General features: G+C 34.6%; 1 protein-coding gene across 7 annotated transcripts in view; it reads left to right on the forward strand.

Moving 5' to 3' along the window:
• KIAA0825 (KIAA0825 ortholog) overlaps positions 1-24,049 on the forward strand; it is a 234,162-nt gene that overhangs the window by 151,295 nt on the left and 58,818 nt on the right. For 5 of the 7 annotated variants that reach the window (XM_072921924.1, XM_072921922.1, XM_072921925.1 and 2 more), the window contains one exon: positions 18,379-18,408. The exons of 1 other annotated variant lie outside the window; for it this stretch is intronic. In XM_072921924.1, coding sequence (XP_072778025.1) covers positions 18,379-18,408 — 30 coding nt within the window. Of the gene's footprint in view, positions 1-1,754; positions 8,379-18,378; positions 18,409-24,049 lie in introns of those variants that run through there. One more of the 7 variants, XM_072921923.1, reaches the window with a different exon arrangement.

Here is a 24,049-nt window from a genome sequence, read left to right on the forward strand (position 1 = left end):
AGTGCATATGTATTGAAATCACTGAGTCATACCTAAAATCAAAAATAAAATATGTGAAAAGTAGCAGTTAAATAAACTGACATACTGTCAATCTGTATTCTTATTCAGAAGAGACAACAGATATATACAATTGATAAAAATTGAGTAAGTGGAAAAAGTGGTAGTGTAACTATAGTATTTGAAAATAAATGAGTTGTAGATATCTAGAGAAAACATACAGAATCTTCATAGTCTATTACAATATGATCTCAGGTTAGAAATCTTCTGAGATGCTTACCATAAATAGGAATTTACAAATAGGAATTATTTAATGATGTGAATCTCATAGTTAGATCAATATCAGTTTGCGGGATTTATGAAAGTAAGGAAAATAACAACTATGAAAACTTAATGTGTTATGTGGTTTTTAATGATATTTGTCATTTTATGATGCCTAAGACATTAAAAAGCCATGGATGGCATCAAATTAATTTTTACTTATTCTGAGTTCTCCCTCCATGCTGACATGAAAAATTCTTGGCAGATATTTGAGCTATTTTGAGTCTTTATAGCCCACAATTAAATTGAATTTTCCTTGGCGATTAATTTTCATAACTGGAAATAAAAATCTTAGTGTAAGTAGACAGTAACTCTTACCATATAAAGAAGCTATTTGAGTTTTAAGATGAGAAAAACTTCAGTAATAAATTGCAGATGTTGAAATAAACAGAATTTTTGTTGAGTGAAGAGTCTCCTAAGGAAGAGAAAACAGAAATGCTTCATAATGGTGGAAGTGATTTTAGTTATTCCACTGTCTGTTTTGCAAAATGGTTTGCAAAAGAGTCTATCATTATGGACACATAAAAATACAAAGAAATTAAATAGAATTAAAAATTAATCATCATCATTCATACCAGGTAATTACCTAGTACTGGAAAAACATGCTGAACATGTACATACTGGTAGTTTTATTCAACATGTGAATAAACCAGTTGCAGAGGTAACAGATTTACCTGGATCTCAATTTCATCTTACATGTATTGTCAGTACTTGAGGAATTTGTCAATTTTTCACATTATTTTACTCCTTATTCAGAACACACGACTGCGAAACTGAAATATGTAAAGAAAATGTTGAACCAGTGCATTGTAGGATACAAAGTTATGTAGTTTATTTCTTCATAGTAACAGTTTTTTCTTTGACTGACTCTGGTGTTGGGCAAAGCTAGTAGTTCAGTGTGCATTTCTGTTCCAGTTATGCTATTTCTAAATATCTGATAATTATCTTTGGAAATTGTTTCATTTCTGCGAAGGTTTTTTCAACGTTTCAGTTGTGAAATCTTTATTCCTAATGAATGTGGGCTTTTATGTGGAAGTTAATAAAAATCAAGGTATATGATGAAGATCATGGCTTTGAAATGCAAAACAAAGCCTTTTAGTTTGGCATCATTAGTCTGTGAAGCTAGTAAGTGTGCTTCTTCCCTGATTCTTTTACAAATGGAAATGTGTGTTCAGTGAAATACCTACATGTTTTGGGGAATTTTTTGTTTAAAAATTTTATAAACTCTGCAAATATATGAAGCAAGATGTATGCACCAATAAATGTAGATACTGTTTGTTAAATGTATACATGTATAAAAATATTAATTATAACTGTATCATATCACAGAACATGTACTTGCTGGGGTGGGATTTCTGATGATCTGTAGCTCCTGTGGGAAGGCATTTTGCAGTCTCAGACTATGCCAAAGCTTTTTTTTTTTTTTTTCCTTAAAGCTTCTTTAGGTCAGAGGACTACTGTCTGGCTTTAGTCAGTCTTTTAGGTAAGCTGCTGACACCTTTTTAATATTTGTACAGACTTTGAACATCACAACTCTAGGGGAAGCCACTGTTGCAAGTGGAGATGCTCATATTTAAGAATACACCAGCTAAAAGCCCTACTGATAAGAATGCACATCTTGTTAAGGAAGAATGCACTATGCTAGGCAGTTTTTAGAATGAAAATATGTCCAATTATTGCATATAGTCCAGCCACGTAGTGGATGTAATGAGGCTAAGACATCACTCATTCAGCCATTTTTGGATAGCCATGGTCTGACCTCATGGCTGACCCTGCTTTAAGTAGGAGGTTGAGCTAAAGACCTCCTAATGTCCCTTCCAACCTGAATTTTCCTGTGATCTTATGATCGTCCACCAGGATTGGAAGAAGTTTCCTAGCAACAAGAAACTGAAGGCACTGGTAGTGGTTGAAACTTAGTGTTGGGGAAAAATGTTGGAATTCTAATCTGCGAGTTGAATTGACCAATAATAATATTTTCTCCCTTTAAACAAGGGAAGCTGTACATTCATTGTGAATCCTTTGAAATGCTTTTTCTCTGTATGTCTGACATGCTCTTCATTCCCTCATTCACATCACTCATCACTCTCTCTCTACTTCTGGTCTGATTTCATCCAATGACTGGCTGATAGACAATATTGATATAGCTTTGGGTGGTGACGGATAGGTAGCACTGCAGCATCATCAATATATCAATATGCTGGTCCTTCCTTCTGTGATATTTCTCCCAAATCATTCAATGCGTGGTACATTAATGCTGAAATGAGAAGGATCAGAAAGTTCTAGAACTTAGTATATTGTCTAGTAGTAGAGGTGAGGCACACTGAGAAATTACTCACTCCATTTTAGTAAGTTAACTGGGAATTCATGAAGCTCTCTTAAGAAGGATAATTATTTATAGTCAATAATTTTATTAATTATGGGGATAGCATTAATTCTGTTGAGACATACTAAGATTAATATGAATGTCAAGGCCTCTCCACCACTATAGAAAATTACACAGCAGAGCCACTAGCCTGTCCCATTTGCACTGAGACTATAACATTATAGATCAATTTATTTTGGCTTTTTATTTAGCTTTTTAGGAGTTTGCCTGAAAAAGGGAAAGTTAATGGTGGTCCCAGTTAACTTGAATTAGTATATTCTCAGTGTATTTTTGCCCGACTTTCATTCTGGCAATCCTTCATATTTGAAAAAGAAAGGAAAAGTTGTTTTCCTCAAGTAATATGTTCATTATTCAGTCCAGTACCAGTAGTTGATATTTATTACCCAGATTTAAAGCTGAAAGGCATAAGGGTGACAAATACTCAACTGAAACCTGTTGCACAATACTATGAGAAGAGTGTGTAAGGAACTTTGAAAATGTTAGAATATAAGAAAACAATTTTTTGAGAATATTCAATTTCAATTTCCTCGGTACTCTTTTCCTGTTCTACTCAGAGCAGAATGATAGCTTCACATAATGGTGGATGTTTGGCTGTGGTGTAAACTGAAACTTGTCCTGATTAATAAAAAAAAATTTAATAACTCCTTGTTACAGACCTTCCCAGATGCAGTGGAGGCATATATAAAGTAATCATGCCTTACAGTTAAGTTTCATTGCAGCTTTTGAGAAAATTACTGCATCCTTGCTTTGATGTTCTGCTGTTTATGCACAAATTTGTCACGATTTTTCTTTGCTATAGAATATCAATAAATTTTTAAAAAATCCACATTATGAAATGTCACCAAATATATAAAAAGTGTCTGTTAGAGTTATGGTTGAGGCCAATATTACTTTATTCACTAGGTTCTTGCTCCTTAGTTTATGGGCTTAATATTGTTTTAGCAAGCAAATGAATGTGTTTAAATCAGAGATTTCTGCTCAAGTCTGAATCTAATTAATTTTCTTGACATGGGGGAGAATACTCTCTGGCCAGTATTTTAATATGAAAGAGAATAATCTCTTTAAAAGATCACAGAATCACAGAATATTCTGAGTTGGAAGAGATCCTCAGGATCATGAAGTCAGCTCCTTAATTGGATGGCCTGTAGTGGGATCAAACCCACAATCCTGGCATTAACAGCACCATGCTCCGGACAGCTCAGTTAATCTGGGTGGACTGGACTGTACTGGATCTTGATCTCTGCAATCAGCAATTCATCTAGTTTCATCTGTCTGCTTGCTTTGAGTCAGAAGTTAGTTTATAAAGTTTCAAGGTGCCAAGCAAGGAAATAAGAATTAAGATGCATAAACTTCTTCAGCAGTTCTTCTGTTTGTTTGGAAACCAAGACAGCTCATTAGCACTGGCATTCTAAGTGATATAGACCTTTCATGGCTGAAGACATATTTGATGTGATCAATGATTTAATAGTAAGAATTTGCAAATATAGAAGGCATGCTCTCATATAAATAATAAAGTTTGGAAGTATTTGAGCTATATAGATGTTGGAAATCCTTTTGGGTTTTTATTTGTTTGTTTTTCAAAATCTTTGTAGGATTAGTTTAGGTAAAAGCATCTGATGTTTCAGGTTGATCTTGGTGCTGCAATTTTCCTTAGTTACCTCAGTGTGAGATCAGTTATTTCTCAAGTTTGTAAGTCTTAACCATGCAAATGTATGCATTAAGTTATTGAATAACCAGCCTGATTTCTGTTCTTATTTTTCCTATACAGTTGTTCTGCTCTTCATAACTATATGAAGAATTGTCGTGGTTTCCACCTTTTTTTTCACTGTAATTGACGAAACTTTGAAAGTTTTACCAGTGAAGCCGTAAAATAGTGCATTTTTATTAGGACTACCTAGGGAAAAATTAGAGCAGTAGTATCACTTGGAAATAATTTTATGATAGAAATTTAAAACAGGACAGGTATTCTGGTTTGGATTGTGAAATGTTTAACCCTACATTTTTCATAAAATCTCAGATTATGTTTTGGAATTCAAAGCATCACTGATGTAGATTTCATACTTATGCAGGTTTCCCTTTAGAGTTGTGATGTTGCCTGTTCCCTACAGATTCAAGTAAGTCAGGTCTAGAAATAATACACTTTTTCTACCCAGAGAATTACCAGTCTTCAAATCTCAGATAATTTAATTGTTCTTTAAGTTTTATATTGTTAGACTATACTATTAAGTCAGAAGTGTCAGAGGAAAAAGTGTCCACAAACTGTCATTATTCGCCTACCTGCACAGTGCAGAAATATTTTCGAATAGATGTGACTGTCCTGAATCACAATAAAAAATTCAAACAGCCGATATAAAACCCAGCAGCTTTAAATAAGTGTCATTCTAGCATGAGAAAGGAAACATGCCAGGAGCCTGAATTTCATAAAAACGTAGTACTTGTCTGTCTCATATACTAAATGTGAAATGTGTATTATACTGTGGTCAAAAGACCCATATACATGCCAGCAGTTTTCATTTAAGTGGGGTAATCAGTGTCTTAAATTTTTTAATGGGCCCTCCCATATCTATATAGATATAGATTCATTAATTTCAAATGTTCACCAATAGTGCAAAATGTTGGAAGTGGTAATATCTAATTTCTTTCAAATCAAGAAGTCAGAAGAAAATGTATTATGTAGACTTTCCCAGCTCCACTTTTCCTTGCAAATAGGAGCATCCAGTGATATGTGCTGTGGGTGGGACATTGATAGCATGTTTTCCTTTTCAGTATATATCTGGTAAACAGCTCTTTTTTATATTGTGTGTTGAATAGCAATATTAGTAACGATACTAGTATATTTAATATAGTCTAGATGATTAGCATCTCAAGTGCATAATTTTTTGTAAGATCTGGTGTATTTGTGTCTCAGGTGCAGATTCAGTTCTAGGGCAAGTCCCGTGAGAATGAGTTGTTACTGGTCTTTTTTATTCTTGGTTTGATCTTTCTTTTTTTCTTCAATGTTTCTATAACTGTAGTGGTGCTGGGTTCAGACATTTTGAAGCAGTCTGAATATGTTTGCTTTTAGGCTGTCTTGATGGATGTTTACTTTTGTTTCTTACCCCAAACTAAGCCTCTGTAAAGTGCTTGTTGAATACCATGTGCCTTTTACTTTATGAAAGATACAAAAATGTGTTACTTCTCATCAGGAAGCAATGATTACATTATCCATACAAAGATGGAGATGTTGTAAATATTCATAGAAGACAGCTGCAAGCTAAAAGATGTTGCTCCCAAATCATAAGTTTCTTAATTACATCACTGTAAAGAAAAGATCAAAGATAATGTGATTTCATTTGATTACTGAGTCATCCAAATAAGCAGGGAGCTCTAGTGACAGTTTTTCTGAGGTAGCAGATTGCAGTTGGTATTTAAGGAAAAGTATTTTAAAACAATGCCCATAATTACCCTTAGAAGTATTAAAATAATCTCTCTAGTTTCCTAGGGTTTGATGGAGCTTAACCATTGGCATAATTATGTTTTACTAAGGCTGTTCTTAAGATATTTGCAAGCACCTCACTGCAGGGTGTAGGTGTGGTGAGTCACCCATTCAGCATACAGCACCCATTCATTCATTCCCACATTGTAGCCTCTCTGATTTTGCATAACCTATGCGGCGTTTTGTTGTCAATCAACCTCGGTTTTGTACAGTAAGCTCTCTGGCTTTCTTTTGACTTGAATGAATAGTGCCATTCATTCACATCATACTTTTCTGCGGATACTATTCTAAAGCAGGGATCAAGCAGTTGGCTTCTAATGTGCAAGAACTGTAAAACAAAGAATTTGTGCAAACTGTTATAAATGAAAATTTGTCCAACCAAATTAATATGAAAAAATAAAATATATTTTGCAATCAAATTCTATCTAGCCAGCCACAAGGAAAGAACGGAGCCGAGCCCGGGGTCAGCCCTGGACGTGTAACAAGGAGTCACCCTCAGCAGAGGTTTTCCTCCATGCCCACACACCTCCATCCTGGCACAAGCGGTTTTTATAGGGAAAATTCCGCCTGAGGCCAAGATTTCAGCAATCAGTCTTTTCTTCTATTCAGAGTCCATATGTTAATAAGATTCTCTTTTTTGGTGATAAGGGAGAACAATTCAGTGTCTGGAGTTTGTCGAATCCCTTGGTGAAATTTACGGGAATTCGGGAACGCTGCATTCACAGGTATCTGCCTGAGGATTTCCATGATATCCATCTCGGGTCGTTCACATGAACGATCAGCACTTGGGGTTCTCACCTGGGGTTCCCATATCTCCCCAGACATGGCCCATCTCCTGGGGAGCCGTACCTCCTTACTTGTAAATTAGTTTTTAATATACACCCGGTCTGCCTGCAAGAGTAGGGGGAATCCTAATACAAATGTGTATACTCTAACAAATATTCAATATCACATATATCATATTAGAAATGGCGCAAATTATATCTACTACACATAACAAAACCAAATAATTGGAGGAGAAAAAGGAAGGGACAATTTTTTTTTTGTAGTAGGGATCATGCAATGGAGAAGGCAGAGCAAGCATAATCATTCCAATCTGCACTTGTCATGCTATGCTCCTCTAGAAGGGAAAGAAGTATTTTTTTTTGTCTTGCAGATATTCCAAAATTACTAAAACATTGGCCTACATATTTACAGGCTGGGTTTTTTTTGGGGTTTTTTTTATTTTGTTTTGTTTTGTTTGGTTTTTTGGTTGGGTTTTTTTTGGGTTTTTTTTGTTGTTTGGTTTTTTTTTTTTTTGTTTGTTTTGTTTTTTTTTTTGCTTTCTTCTGAAAGAGACCAAACTTTATGTTTTTACATCTGGTAATTTTTTTTAGTTCTTGGATACTGTCATTCTTGCTTCAATTGTTATTACACCTATGCTATGCTCTGCATAGCTCAGGTACAGTCACAGTCTGAAAGTCATTTTGGGAAAGGTAGAATGAACTTCTTGGGTAAGAGTAGTAAGTGAGAGAAGACAGAGGCTTAGGAAAGGGTTGCAGGAATGGAGGAACTAAAACACAACCTGCTAGAGTAAGCAAAGACTCCATGCTGGTATTTATGGCCTGAAAAGGGACTCAAGTAGTAGAAAGGAGAAAAGTGTAAATAGGCTGACTACTCCTTCCTGCCAAATACAGAAGAACACTAACTGTTGATCCTACATGATCCTTTGTTTGAAGCTTTAATACTGTCCATAAAACTGACCTGATTTAAAAGCAAAAATTTCTGCGTCATCTGCTGTGGCAGTACAAGATGTTGTCTCCTACCTGATCCTTGTGATTTGTGAATGACTTTCTTATGCTATCTTAATCGGCATCATCATCTAATTTATCCCTTTAGAGAAAGTCATTAACTTTTTGTTTATTGAAACATTTGGGAAGGCATGATTCCCTATACTTCTCTCAATGGCTATAATTTTTAATCCTTTAAAATTATTATTTAGAACTAGCTAAAGCTGATCTCTGATTGCAGTTGATGTCTTATTTTAAGATGATTTTACAGGGCCTGGTATCAGTTACTTTCCTTTTGTTTTCAATCTCTCCCCTCTTACCAATACGGAGAGACAAATGCAAAAAGAGAGGCCCCTGCTCCAGGTTGTGGGGCTGAGAGAGAAAACAAAGGACACAACAGAGCAAATGAGCCTCCACAGTTCAAGAAAACAAACTCCCTCCCCTGAGGCAAACAAAACAACAGGGAGCAGGGAAAAAACAAAACCTGGGAAGAACAATTTTTGTTGAAAACGGGCCAATGCTGCTGGGCGCTAGTGCAGGCTCCATGTCACAGCTGGGCAGGCTTTCTCCTACAATGTGCTGGTAAAAAAAAAGTGCTGGTGGACTGCTGGCAGCAGCTGGAACTTGTAGAATGGCTCTGATCCATGGTGGTGGGCAGCTGTGAGTCCCCCTCTCTTGGCAAACAGCAGGCAGCAGCAGTGGAAGTATAGCAGAGCTCTCCAGAGCCCAGAGAAAATAAAAGAGAGAGCTTCTCATGTCTGTTCCCTGTTTTAAAAGGGACCCAGCATCCCTCCCCTGCTGTAAACCAGGGTAGAACACACAAGTTCAATTTTCCGGCTGCAGGTCTTGAAGAGACAGCAAACTTGCATGGTTTAATGTAGAGAGAAACATGGAATACAGAATGCTGGGTCACCAGCATGATGCCTTGTGCCACCTAGGTCAGCTAGGACAGTAGTACTGTGATTAAGCAAGATTTAAAAGGTTTGGAATGTTTCAATGTGTTTATTATGATGTTGATTGGTGGGTCTACCCATACTTAATTGATACCGATTAAGGAAAGAAGTTTCTTCCATTTCCACAGGTCTTTAGAGATCATATAGCATGATTTTGAAAAGTAACAGCATTATATGGTTCTCTTCTGATTAGAGACTCTGAGGAAAACTATAAATACAAACGTAGAAGGATCAGTAGATCAATATAAGGTGCAGGGCTGATTAAATGTAACTAATAAAAACATTCATAATTCTAATTATCTTGCATACCCACATCTGGCATTAGCAGTTAAGTACACTGCTCTTCATTGAGTCCAAATCTTTTAGCTTCCATTTGCCCCAGAAAATTTCCCAGCTCATCTGGATGCTAAAAAGAGGGTGGAAGAATCGCTGGTGCACTAAGAGAAATTTATATAACATGAGCAACATCTGTGCAATGGCCATCATGTGGTGATGTTTCCTGGCACTTCACTATGGTAGTGCAAATACATGAGGCATCTAGCATGTAACATAAAGTGAGAAATGCATATTTCTGGGTGATAATTGAAAATGATAAATTTAAAAAAAATTACATTGTTAAATCTTTTAGTGTAGTTATATTGCCATATGCTGGTTTACAAATCTCTGTGGATATTTATACTTGAAAGTTCAGATCTCCTTCCAGTTTCTCTGTAGCTAAGTTATGGTTCACATAGTAAGGCTATAAGGTACAATTTTTCTAGGTAACTAGGTTATACAGACCTAGGGTTTTTTTAATGATTTAAACTTAATTTTTTGGTTGCATGAAAATAAAGTACAACTCCCAGCATAAAAATGCATTTTCTTCCTGAGTGGAAATAAAATTACAGGATATTTTTTACCTATGTGTCATTAATAATTTTTTTAATAAAATAATAATTAATATTTCATAATTTTGTATTTTAAAATAATATTTTATTACATACATATGCATTTTGTGTATACATTTTATATTTTCTATGTAATGACTAAAGTGTAAACTTAGATATATAAGCAGTTGTCAGCAAAACAATAGATTTAATATTTTTGTTTAAAAATATTTGTATCTGTGGTTGAATGAGACAGTCTATTCAATCTTATAAATATCATATTTAATAAAGAAAAATTCACTGCAAAGAGAAAAAATGTCTTTATCCATAAGCAACCAGATGAGAAATGGATTTTATTCAGTCAAATCCTTTTAGTCAATGAAACAGCACTTTCATGCCTACTGCACTCAAGTGATAATTAATATAGTCTAATTCCAGACATGATGCCTGAATTCATGTACTGTCATCAATACCCCATGTTAAAATCAAACCTTGACAGGGACTTAACACCCTGGAACAGGTCATCATACGATAATACTCTTTTTTCCTTTCAGTATTTGTCTTCAACCAAGCAAAGTATTACAAGATGAGGGGAAAAAAAGGGAAAGAATTACAAATGAAGAGTGACGCAGGCTGTGAATAGAACATATGTTAGGCTAGGCAGAGGCATCAGTGAATTATATCATTTCATGATGAAGTGGCAGTGGGGCTGAACGGACCTATTTTAAACCTTGATGTATTTTATCTCTACTGTATTTGGTCTGTCATCTTTGGAGAAAGACTTTGTGTAATTGAGAGTCAGCTCCAATTTGCATGACTTGAGCATGAAGTGTAAGCCAGATGAACAGTGTTATGGAAGAAAGGGAAGAATCTAATAGAGTATAAATGAGAAATAACCTTTATACCTCAGACATTTAAATGTGTTTTATTACATACCATGTTTAATGGTATTATTTTCATGGTACTATTAATAACATAAACAAGGTTTCAAAGTACTTTAACATTTATTTAATTTTACTTCATTATTTTAATAAAACCTGTATATTTACAGTTGAGACATCCTTTTGTCACATTGAACATACAATATAACAGAATCAATTTGTCCTTACATAATTTTTATGAATGTAATTCTTTTGTTGTTCAATTCAAGAGTATATTCAGAGGCTAAGATTATAGTTGTATAGTTATTTATTAATTTGGAGAGTAATGTGTTTTGATGAGGTCATTATCATGCCCCAAACAAATATATCTCTGTAAAAATCCTCAGGAAATTTGTATTTCTGTATATTTTGCTTTTAGTATGGTTAAAAATACAATTTTAAGAAACTTTAGGTTTTCTACTTTTCATTTATTGTCCAGCAAGAAGCTGGCATATTGATGGTGTATGATATATATTTGACCCTCAGTAGAAAGAATTTGTGGTAGTTCTAATAAGTCTTAGTAAGTCTTCCAGCATGTTTTTCTTTCTCATGTAATAGAGTATGTGAACGCCATGTAGTGTGCCCAACACAGCTCAAGGACTGTAGTCCAGAGTCACTCATTTGAATTTAATTGTATCCAATGTTTTATTTGGATCTGGTTTTGTTAGAAAGATCCTTCAGATAAACCTCTGGAGACAGAATAATATTTTATTCTTACAGCTGGGGAAGTGATAGCATCTGTAATGCAAGGTACTTGTTCTATATAAAACACTTTTTTGCAAGGTTGGTGTACTTACATGGAATTGCAATGAGTGTTTTGCAAGCTCTTGTGCTTCCTCGGCATAGTTAGCCAACAGTTTCGAGGTTGGAATAAGCATTATTAACAGTTATTCAAAAGAAACAGGGAAAAAATGGCGTAATAGTCAGTGTATGAATCTTACTACTGGAGAGAATTCTTGTCTGCTAGCCATATTCACATTGTCCATTTCCTGCATGAAGGACATCCTCACAACCCAACAAATTCCATGTTGGGAAAGGACAGGTCTGCCTGCATAGCTTTGATAGCAGACTTTGGGTCACAAAGGTTCTGGTAAGTTCTTTGTCCTCAGAACCTGTGCATAAAAAAATGGGTTGTTGCATAAATTCTTTTATATTGCCTTTTTCATAATGAAAACTTTGCTGCAGTTGGACTGGTAGTCTTTTTATGTCAGGTTTTTTGTACAGGTCACAGCTCTAACATGGAGGAAATATTTAAAGTCTCTCTCTTTAGAAGTCTCTCATGACTACAATGCTAATGTGATCATTCCTTGCTTTTGCATTATTTTAGGAGTTTCACCTCAATTTGAGCTCTGTACAGCTAATTTCTCCAAGCAATCTCTAGATACTGTGTCCACTGATGATGCACTATGTTGCAATATGTTAGGTATGAATAAGAATTTTCTGTGAATAAATTAATTATAACACAACAACCTTTGACATCTTTGCACTCAGTTATTGGAACAAAGTGAATAATTTTCTACTGTGAGTACAAATGGGTGACTCTGTTTCATCATACATCCAGGCTATAAAATTAAGCAGATTGTTTCATGATGAGAAGCTGTTGTAAAGAATGAAGGTTCAAAATGAACAGTAAAAATGAAAGCTGAGAAGGTCATTGAGGTAAACAGAATTTTAAATCTTTTTTTTTTTTTTTTTTTTTTTTTGTTCACTCTGCTCAGAGTTCTATGAGTGTTGCTTTTGCTTCAAACTGATGATCTTTTTGACTCTTCTAATGTGTAGCACTGTGCCTTATAGTCTCATTGTACTAGTAATTTTAGACATTTTATAGTACTTGAATACCTTTTTACTGACTTCAAATGATATGTGTAGGAATACACACATATATACACACCTATATTTTTAAAGAAGGGCAGATGTGATAAAAGTTACCTGTTATTCAAAGACCAAAGGTTCAGCTTTTGAACAGCATCTTTTCACATGATTCCACTGTGAAAATTTACTTGAACCTGATTTTCTTTTTGCAAATCAAAAAGAAAAATTAATTCTGGTTGGGAAGAAAAGAGTAAAGTTATCAGAGTCTGAAAGATATGGATATAATTTTCCTTTAAACAGTAATAAACTTGTTGTCTACAGATCAGAAATCCTTTCAAATTTTTTGGGTTTTTTTCCTTTCCTGCTTGGATTCTCTTTTAGAGGTCTAACTCTAATAAGACATTATCCTGATTAAAGGGCAATGACTTGTGGAGTCAGTCTGAGAGTTATATATTTTTTAACCTATTGTGAATAGTTTAGTTCCATTTTCACATAGTGCATTAAAATAATTTTTGTTTTTTCTTTTCTTACATATGTACATTTACTGTAAAAAGTAGTTTGAGAAAATGCATAATGGCAGCTACATGGTGAGTTTGAAACTGAAAATTAGGTGTTTACTTTGTGCATCAGTTTGTGATATTCCTTCTGATTTTCACACTAAGAGTGGCAGAAACTTGACAGTCAGTGGTAGGTAGATTAGAAGTGCTTTGTCTGTCTAGAAATATGCACAACTTGTTGAGTTAGAACATGGCTCACAAAGTAAAATTAAAAACCACTCCTTTCTCCTTTGGAGAAAAAAAAATCTAAATGAAAAATCTGAAGTCAAATCTAGGATTCAAATCTAATCAGAGAAAAGCTTACACATTAGCTGTTATGTTCTTGTTTATGCATACTTAGATGGCTTGAGATTTATACTTGGTTATGACATTCTGTAAAGATTTGTATGTTTCCTACTAAATGTTAGATGCTACAATTGTATTAATTGTACTACTAATAATGATGGAATTGGAGGAGAGGTGAATTACAGGTTTTTAATGTAGTTTTTAGATTCTAGGTATGACTTTTAACCAGTACACAAATGTTATCATTAGTAATTATGAAATGTATTTGTGTTAATTTTGTTTTAAAAATCAGGTTTTTTTTACTGGAAAAAAAATTTAGAGAATTGTAGCATGCAACCTTTCTTTTAATATTTACCTTCCAACGTTTTAAAATTTGGTTCATGGTTTGAAAAGATCTATGCATTTTAAGTATTAAAATTTTTAAAACTTGAATTCAGTTTTGTATATATAAAATAGTCCTTCTGAAGTTTTTTTAATAGGGTTAGTATTTTGGAAATCATTACTGAATTTTATTACTAAGAAGTAAAGTTGCCCATCTTATCAATAAAAATGGCAGTGTGGTACCTGCATGCCTAGTAGCAAGTGTAGCTCTTCCAGATATGTTTGTTACAAAATCTGAAAATAAAATTATTGCATTCAAAATAACTTTAGAGAAATTTATTTTCTGTTGAAAAAGTAAAATCAGAATATTAAACATCATTTACATAGGAAAAATAAGCACCTGGAGCCATGATCTCCATCATTCCTTTATATCATTATAAAAAGACAAGTTCACAAAAGACCAAAAATAGGAAAACATTTCATGCAAAAGTTTTTAATTTTCCATATTAATTTTTAGTTTACATGACCTCTCTTGTCCACACAGTTAAAGGATAAATAAAAGGAACAATAAGCATTACTATTTGTTCACAAGTTACATCTTCTCTAATCAATTGTAAACTAGGAAGTAGAATTATGCTGTAAAACCAAAAATCTGTTTGGGAATTTGACCTTGATAGCGCAGAATTATCGCTTTGATGAACCTACCAGACTACTTTCCAGAAACATTTTTATTAACCTTTTTTCCCCCTGAGCAATATTATTTTGCAGTTATTGCAGAGAAGTATCTTGCTTTCATTTTTTTTCTTCTAACCCCCTCTTTATCTAGAACCCCATGCCCCCTCGCACTAATAGAACATGGGGAACTGCTCTGTACTTGCAGTGTTTGTAACAGAGTTCTCGTTCCAGATTCCAGGACAGTAGAGCAGCCGGAATTGATTAGTGGCTGTCTGTACCAGTACTCCCATCTTTGTAGCATTAAAATTAATGTTCCTCATCTTGGTGTATAAAGAACCCACGTGAGCCCCTTACCTCTTACCTCATTATCTGAAATTTTACAGTGACACCAACAGCAGGAGACATAGTGGGGCAGCTTTTTGGATATCAAAAGTTGAAGACCTGTGAGTATTCACTTGAGTAGACACTGCTGCTCTTGTAGGCTTTAATAGATTCTTCCTTTACATCTGCTGATGGCTGGAGCAATGAGGATGGATATGATCCAGTGATTCCTATCACTTGGATAGCTCACAATTTTCCTACTTAAGGAAGAGAACTAGGCACACATCTGAAGATTGTACTTGGTGCCTAGAACTAATCAGCAATCTGCTGACTGTCACAGAGGAGGCTGAATAGCTGAACATGTTAATTTATGTGTACTGCAGTGCTTTGATACAAGGTAAAAATGAAAGTGGTTTGTTAACTATCTTAGCTGCTGTTCCAGTAGTGCATTTATTTTGTGCATGTATTGGGACACGCTGTGCTCCATAAAATCCGTGTTCCTGAGCACTGTGTTTTTATAGCATTATGTTTAATATGGATGTATATGGTGCGGGAGGGCGCAGTTTGGATCCCAGTTGGATGTACGTATGCAGTGACACGAAGGCGCCCAGGCTGGGAAATTTGTCACCTGATCTTCTGGGAGTTAAATCTGAAGATAGGTGTTTCTCTTACATTTGTTTTCATTTGTGGTTGCTAAGCTCCAAGTTGTTCTGCCTGGTAATTTCATGACATCACATTCATTTCCTTCAAAAAACCCAAATCACAGTTATTTCAATAGTGAATGTACCATCGTCTGACATTGTCAGTGGGAATGAGGGTGTAGATTTACAGACAGAAGAATTAGATTAATATAGACCTGAAAGTTAAACTTAGACATTCTGGGGTCAAACCTTAATGTTTTTGACGTGAATGACATGAATCTTTCAGCATTGATTTCAGGGGTGTTGGGGCCCATGTCTTTTGAATTCAATAGACAATACTGTAAACTGTTAATTATGTCTTCATATGGCCTCAAGGATAAAATCCTGATAGTTAAATGCTTTGCACAGATTTATAGTTGTAAGAATATATTGTTTGCATCTAAGGATATTCTAATGATTTTTTCTAAGATACATCTTTAAAGTGTTTGAAGATATTGCCCTTGCATATAGTCATAAAAATAAAAACTTATGTTGCTAACAGGTACATAAAATATAGTGAAGCCATATTTTTGAAATGTTAGGCCATTGTGAATTACTCCGTTAGATAGAAATCCTAAATTTGTTTAAACTAAGTTGAATAGTATCAACAGATACAACTAGCTCTAAAGCAGGCTCATATTTTAGAGGAATGTTCTCTGTAACAACAAGAGCAGCCATTTTTAAAGCAAAAATAAAGGAAAGAGAAAAGTGGGTTTAGGAACATTAAACAGTACTTTAGTTAATTATGCAATGATGATAATAAAAATTGAGTATAATCACATTTACAGTTGTTTAGTTCAGTGATTGAAATTTAAATATATCTCTTGAATGCATTTGATATAAAATAAACCCAAAACTTACGGGCAAAAGGATGAAAGGAATAGAAATAATTGGATTATATGACAGGATGTAGTCCTCGAAAGTGTCTGCATCTTCTGGGTTTTTTTTAAAGTTTTTGTTCTCATTATAGGAAAGCACTTTTATTAAAGCCATATAATCTACCCACCTGAATAAAAAATAGGTGTTTGAAGAATGGAGTTAAATTTTCAGTACATAATTTTATATATTCCTTGCTTCACTTGATAATTTTGCAACCATCAAAAATACTCAAGAGCTGCACAAACCACAGTTAATAGTGCTGGAAGGACTTGTAATGGTAATTTGAAAAAACATGGAAGCTTCTATTTCACTTTTTGAATGCTCAATGTTTTAGTTACCAATAGAGGAAGGAAATAATTACAGAGATGAGTACATTGAAAAAGAAATGACAGGCTGTGTCCTGTAAACACATTATGTGACTGACTTAAGTATTTGCAGAATCAGCTCTTATGACAAAGCATCCAGTATCCTGCAACTCAGCATTATTTTATATTGTTTTATCAAAGCCATGGTCACTATTTGGAAAATTGAGACATCTTAATACATTTTTATTCATAAAGTACTGTGAAATGCATACAGGCTTTTCCTTTCATTTTTGCTTTTTGCCTTCATTGTGTATTTTAAATACGGTCCATTGAATTGAGTAGTAATATCAATAATCAGTTGTTTACCTCACAACCATTATTGCAGAAACCTCTCCCTAATCTCGTCCCTTACCCCTACCTGTTTTTATCTGTCATTTGTCTTTATAGTCAGTCCAAAATTGTGGCTAGGATGGGGCCAATCTTCTGGAATGAAAAAAAGAAATAAAAATAAATGAATTACTAACACAGATACCAATATGGCAATGTGACTCAGAAAATCTGTAAAGTTGCTTTCACTGTTAGTGTCTTTTTTTTCCCCTCCCTCAAATTCCCCAACTTCTCTTCTAATCCACCTGTCATGTGGCTAGCACTGTAAGCATATTTAGATGTCAGATTACCATTGAAGTACTTTAATGCTGTTAAAAATGTGCATCAGTTTTTCTCTGTGACAAAAATAATGTCTTCCTACAGCTCTCAAACATGAGCAGAAACTTCTCCATAATACTTCTATGCAGATACATAGCTATATTAGAAATAACACTGAGTGTTCACAGTATGATTTCTTTTAGTTACAAAGGATGCTACAAAGATATCTCGTAGCAGATTACTTAAAAACAAGATAATTCAATTGTAAATATGTTATTACTAATGGACAACACTGTATTCAGTTTTAGTTATGCACTGTTATTAGCCAGAGTTGTAAAATGAAGAAATTTACCCAGGTTTGCTGTCAAGTACCTTTCCTGTGTTCTGTTGAAATTAGACTTTTGCACATTGATATATATTTATTGGGAACATTTCTTTTTTCTTTTGCTCCTGGTACTTTTCCAGAGCTCTAGCATGCAGTGAAGGTTTTACAGTCAGCATGCAGTCTAGCAGATGTCATTCCATTTGCCTAAGCCCTGCTGACATTTGGAGTTGTGGATTAATTGAGCTACAGAATGAAATTTAATTAAAATTAAATATAGATTTGGCCAATGTATCTGCTAATTTTTTACTCTCTGGTGTGTACATTTGCAGTCAGCGCCATAGTTTATTTGTTTAATCAGGATGCTATGTGGGAGAAGCTGAACTTTGTTTTAAACTGAAATCATGGCAGATGCCAAGTAGAGCATAATTTGTGTAATTTCATGTGATACCTGCCATGTAGGTGGTGCCATTGATATGCCTCAGAGCAACCTGAAAGATGCAGTCTCTTCTATTTGCGAAGTTATTGAAAAAGAAAAGACCATGTGAGAGGTAGATTTTCATGTGTATTTTTGAAGTAAAGATTTTGTTAAAGCTGATATTTTAAGTTAGCTTATGAAACAATATGTTCAAAAGCAAAAAATTACAGAAGGGCAATTTATTTCTCTCATAAAGTGCCATTGTCAGAATCTGTTTAGCCTTGAGATAGCTGTGTAATGGAGATGTCAACAAAAGGCATTAAAAATGCCAGTACTTCATCTTAATAATTTTTTTATTAATAATTGAGTAGATATATATGTGGAAAGCAATAACATACGACAAATACTAGGTAAAATAGAAGTAACACTGGAGGGAATATTTATGGATTTTTTTTCTTTATGCATTTAATTTAGATCTGTCTGGAAAGGCTTCTGCTCCTGTATGTAAGTAGCACTAATTTTAAGTATTCTGACTCAATCTAAGATGACTTAACTAGATACAGTAGATGGTACTAGTAACTCTCCATGTATTAAAATAAAGAAGACATTTGTAGATGCCATCCTTAATATTGCATAATAAACTTAAGCAATATATTATAACTGTGAAATCTGAGGACTTAGACTATCTCATATGTAGTTTACTGAATGAACAGACTTTTAAAAAACTGAGTCTATTTATTCAACTTCTTCTTTGATTACTATAGTGAAGAATGTTCTGGTGTAGCAAGCATTCAAAAGCCAGTCAACGTATCAAAATATCCCTGGATAGTCACTCAGACACTGAGATTAGTTCAGCTGGTCCGAGCATGGTGCTAATAATACCATGGCAATGGGTTTGATCACTGTACAGGCTATTCACTTAAGATTTGGATTTAATGATCTTCATGAGTGCTTTCGAATTCAGAATGTTCTCTGATTCAGTTTGTTACAACTTTTGGCTCACAGCTTCCTATAAACAGAGGAAACCTCCATATACTAGTTAATGAAGGATTTCTCTTCCATGAACTTGTCCATCCTCCACTTAAGTCCACATAAACTTTTAGCATTTCAGCGATGGATAACTTTACTGCACTTTGCATGAAGCAATTTTTTTTGGCTTTGATGTGTTGCTCTGCTCTGTGCTTGAGGCCCACCAACTCATAAGTTGGAAGAGATGGTTGAAAAGTAGATTCCTTCTCTCTAATTCCACACTACTCCAGATTTTGCTGACTTCTTTTACATCCTGCTCTGACATGTCTTTTCCAGCCATAGTTAATCCCATCTATTTTTGTACCTAGTTCAATCTTACTGTATCTTTTTTTTCTACAAAAAAGAGGGATGAAATAAGAAATGCATACAGTTTTCAACACATTAGCAAACCATGAATTTATGTCCATTGCTTAGTATATTACTCTTATTTTCATTCTTAATACAAATGCTTAAACCCAAGGCTGTTTTTTTAAAATTTTATTTTGGGTTTGAATTTGTTTAGTTTTTTCCCCCATTTTTAGTCCTTATTGAACATACATTTTTCCCAGACCTATTTAAGGCCTCAAGATTTCATGCATAACTGGTAGTAATGTACTCAGAGCCCATCACTTCACCAGTACTGTAAAACTGAGATTCCTGTGCATATATAACTTCATATCTGTTGAGTTTCATTAACCACCTTAAATGCACAGGAGTTCAGTCATTAGGGCCTTCTTGATGTTTGCAGTATCAGTTCTTGGCTTTATTACTTATTGAATCATCAGCAAACTGTCTCATTTCACATTTGACTCACCCTCTCCTCAGCAACCATGAAAAAGTTAAACACTTGGCTCCTTGTGGAATTTCTGTGGCATGCACCATGCAAACTGACTCCTGTGCTGCAGCCAGATTTATCTGTGTTGCGACTCTTTCTTTTCCACCATGATTGGCTTCTTTACAAGGCTTTCGTGAAAGACTATGTCAGAAACTTTGAAAATTGGAGCAGACTATATTAAGCAGATCTCCCTTATAAACATGATAATTGATAATTTTTTCATAAACTATTTCCATTTACCAGGGATGGGCTGACTTTTACCAGGTATAAGCAATTTATCCATCTGTACACATGTTCTATTCTTCATTATAGTATCCACTAACTGGTCTGATGTAGTCTTGAGATTCACCTGTTTGCAGGCACTCCCTGGAATACATTTCAAAGATGAGTGGCACATTTACTGCTCTCTAGTCCTTAATTAAGTAGGCTTTAAGTAGTAGGTTGCACACTACAATTAGTGGTTCAGTTAATTAGTTCAGCTTTGAAACAGGTATAGTTTGGTACTGGAATTTTTTTTTATTCCTCTATTTCTCAAACAAGTTTTTTACGTTTATTTTGAGATAGATTTTCTAGTGAGGCATTTCTTAAGAAAACTGCAAGTGTAGGAACTTCCTCAAGTTTTCCACATCCTATTCAGAATCAAAAAACTACCACCACCACAAAAAACAAAACCAGCAAAAAACCCATGACATTGGCACAGTAATATTCTTCTAGCCATACGAATATTCAAGCAGAAAACCTCCTCCTGATATGTTTGAAAACCTATTATTCTATTGTAAGCTTTTGATGACAGCATGGGCTTTTGCTCAACTCCCTTCTGGCTTGCCTCCCTGGGTTTTGTAACTTACTTACCACAGTTTAGGATACTATTTTTAACTTTCAGAATGATCCCTTCTTTCTTTTAGAAGCTTTCTTTCCACTCCTATTGAATTATTTTTAGTTCTGCTTGGTGTATCAGTTCTCTGAAATGATCATTTGCTTTCTGCCTCCCACAAAATGCCCCTTGCCTTTGCATTGCTTCTAGGCATTTAATGCTGTTATCTCAGGTGTTCAAAGCTGTCTTCATATGTATCAGAGCTAGTGTTGCTGAAGTTGGGTGCCATTTTTTGAGCAAAGACACAGTCGTGTGTATTTGCCCAAAAAGGTTTAAATACAGTGTACTGTAACTGCTGTTACAGACTGGCTTTTTGACATTTCAAATCAAATCTGTTGTTCTGCTCAAAACCAAAACAAAGGTTATTTCTTCTCCTACGGGCCACTAAACAGACTGCTCCATCAATCAATTTCTGATTCAGGTCTACAAATCCAGTCATATCATGAGATCAGAAAATTATATTTTTCCAATCCACATACAAGACAGTAAACCATGTCTCCCAGTATCACAGCGCCCTTGCTGTCAGCTCTCCCTTGGCTTATCACACAGTGTGTTGCAGTTCTGGTCAGACAGTCAGCAACATCATTCCAGTATGAAGTTGTTCCCATTTGGACCATGAACACAGCTGCAGTCAAGACCATATATGTTTGGTCCCAGCTAAACCAAATTCTTAGCAACCCTCCAAAACTCCCTATTTACAGTAGCCATAAAAGTAAATTTATTGTCAATGTTAATCCTGTATAACATTGCTTTTCTCTTCTCACTTGTAATCACCTGAAGTTTGATTTTTTTTTTGCTCTTCCTATTTCTATCTTACTGCTCATTTACGGAGTAACAGTTAGGAGCATGGCACTTTACAGACATGAATAGGCCTTAGTGTAATTCATAAAATGCCATATAAATAGCCGAGTTTTTAAATGCTTTTGAAAACACAGTTAAATGGCTTAAATAGGACCTTCTTATGCACATGGCAAAAAGGGGATTAGCCAAGGGGTTAATGCATTAATGATGCTATTATTATGTGCAGATGCATCTTCATAGCACATGAATTAGGATCAAAGAAAAGTGGCTGGGTGGAAGGAGGCATAGGTTTTTGGACTCAAAGCTGAGAGAGAATGGAGAAGTAAAGACACTTTAGGCTGAAGGTTAGGAGAACTAGCAATGCTCTCATTTGTAGGGAGCTAATGGAATGAAAAAGGTTCATCCCTGTCTGCAGAAAATGGTCAGTGGAGCATATCACTCCATAATAGTCCTCTTACATTGAGTTATGTACTAAAATTTGTGCTTTGATTGTGGGCATGGAAAATAAAGACTTTGTGATTATATAAATTATGTATGTCAGAAACTGGTTCCCGTTAGATAAAAAACTGTGAAAAAACAAGTATCATTTAGAGGATGCTGAGCTAATAAGGGTGGGTGGTCCCTTGAAAATGAAGAGAGATATTTAAAGATTTTTAACCTAAATTCGAAGACGATGACATTCAGGATGGTGTAATAAAAGGGCAAATGGAGAGAAAACACAAAAGAAAGTAGGCAAGGGTTGGCGTTTTTTGGAGGCAGTAGTCAGCATTCAGAGCTGTGACTGAGGAATAACAGAGGAATCATACTGAAAGTAATAAAGTTCTAAATTAGAGGCACAGATGTGAAAGAAAGAAGTGGAAGACATAAAGAGACAAGAGGTTACAGGTACAGATACAGATACAGATACCAGAAAAGAGCATTCATTAGTAGAAGGCAGTCATGGCAGCAGAGGTAGGAAAGATACTATAGAAGAAAAAGCAGATCGCAGTACTAAAGAGTAGGAGGAAGACAGTGTCTGTATTGGGAGTGTTGTTATGAACAAGTTACATAGCATTAGAGATGCAAGAACATGTAATGGGAATACTCTAGAAATTTTTTCTACTGTCCAAAGGATGGAATTCCTGAACTACCATGGCAAAGGGCCTACATTCAGCAAGAGCCACTATGATGTGGTTTTTTATGTCATTGAAAGGAAATATTAAAGGACAATCTAATCTCATGGGAAGCATTTCTCTGTGTATAGACTGGTTCATTCAAACCTACAGCATAGGTATGTTTTTGGTTTTAAATTACAGTTGTTTTATTAATGTAATATCTATTGTTTTTAAATTTTACTGATCTATTATTGTCAGTTATCTTATGATCTTCAGCTTCATGGTAACTACTCACTGACTTTCTTTTTAAAGTTTTAACTGCCAGTCACAGTCATTTGTGTACTTTTTAATTCATCTATTCAGGATAGTAAAGTAATCTGCATTTACAACTATTAGTGTATCATAGGTTTGAAAACTCTGGGATTAGTAATTTTTAAATCTACATATTTTTTTACCATAAGAAATTGAGTTCTTTGCTAATATTGAAAAATAGACAGTAATTCTTCATGGACCCATTATTCAATCTTGTTTATTTAGGGGCAAAACTAATCTCTCATCTTTCTTCATTGCCTGCTTGTAAATATGAAGATTGTTTAAACAAGTTCTGGTTCATCTGAAAGTCAAACTAATTTTAGTGCCTGTTATTGATGCTGGCAACTTTCTTGTGTATATACATACCTCTATATGGATATTATTCAATGTGAAAGTTTCATTGTCCTGTCTTAGACCTTGCTTGATGGTGCTTAGAAGTACACAGATGGACTTTCACATTAAAAATTGGAAATTATGATAATCTGAGACAAAAAATGTCTCACCATCAGTCCCAATAGGAATTATTAATCTGCATGTATTATACTCCTTTATCTAAGTTATATAGAGTCTAATAACTCTGACATTTTCTGAAGAAATTGTTTAGTGGGGTTCTCTACTTCACATAATTTAGATTTTTCCCTAGATTATGTATTATGGAGAAGAAATTTGTGCTATCATTCAACTAGCATTGGAGATTGCAAGTGAAGGCAACAAATGCTAAGTTTACAGAAAGTATTACATCATATAAGCTCATTTTTTTCCTTTTTCAGGTTATGGATGGCCATGTGCCTAATATAGAACATATAGGCAGAGCATCTGGTCCTATCCTGGAGTAGCTATTGTATAAATAGAAAAAAAATTATTTGTTGGTTTTGAAAATCATATAGGGTCAAAAGACAGAAAATTTAATTTTAGAACCATGCCTTAAAAGCATATGATTGTCCCATTAGACTTGTATATAATCTGTTTTAATAGATTTTGTCAGGTGTATGCTATGGGAACACTCTTCTGCTGTATTATTCCAGATTGTGCTCTTCAGCTTTAAAAGTTGCATGCTGTCAGAATTGTTTCCCTCAGTCTTGGGAGCTGCTATTATGATGTATTTTATTTTCTTTTTTGTCTTGTTCTTTAGCATAGCATCTTGTAATTCATAAACTATACTGAGCAACTGACAGGATTTTGGTTTTTTTCCTAGTATTTTAGTTTGGTGACCTCTGATCA

The sequence above is a fragment of the Taeniopygia guttata genome, chromosome Z (assembly GCF_048771995.1).
Source record: "Taeniopygia guttata chromosome Z, bTaeGut7.mat, whole genome shotgun sequence".
Classification (NCBI taxonomy): Eukaryota; Metazoa; Chordata; class Aves; order Passeriformes; family Estrildidae; genus Taeniopygia; species Taeniopygia guttata.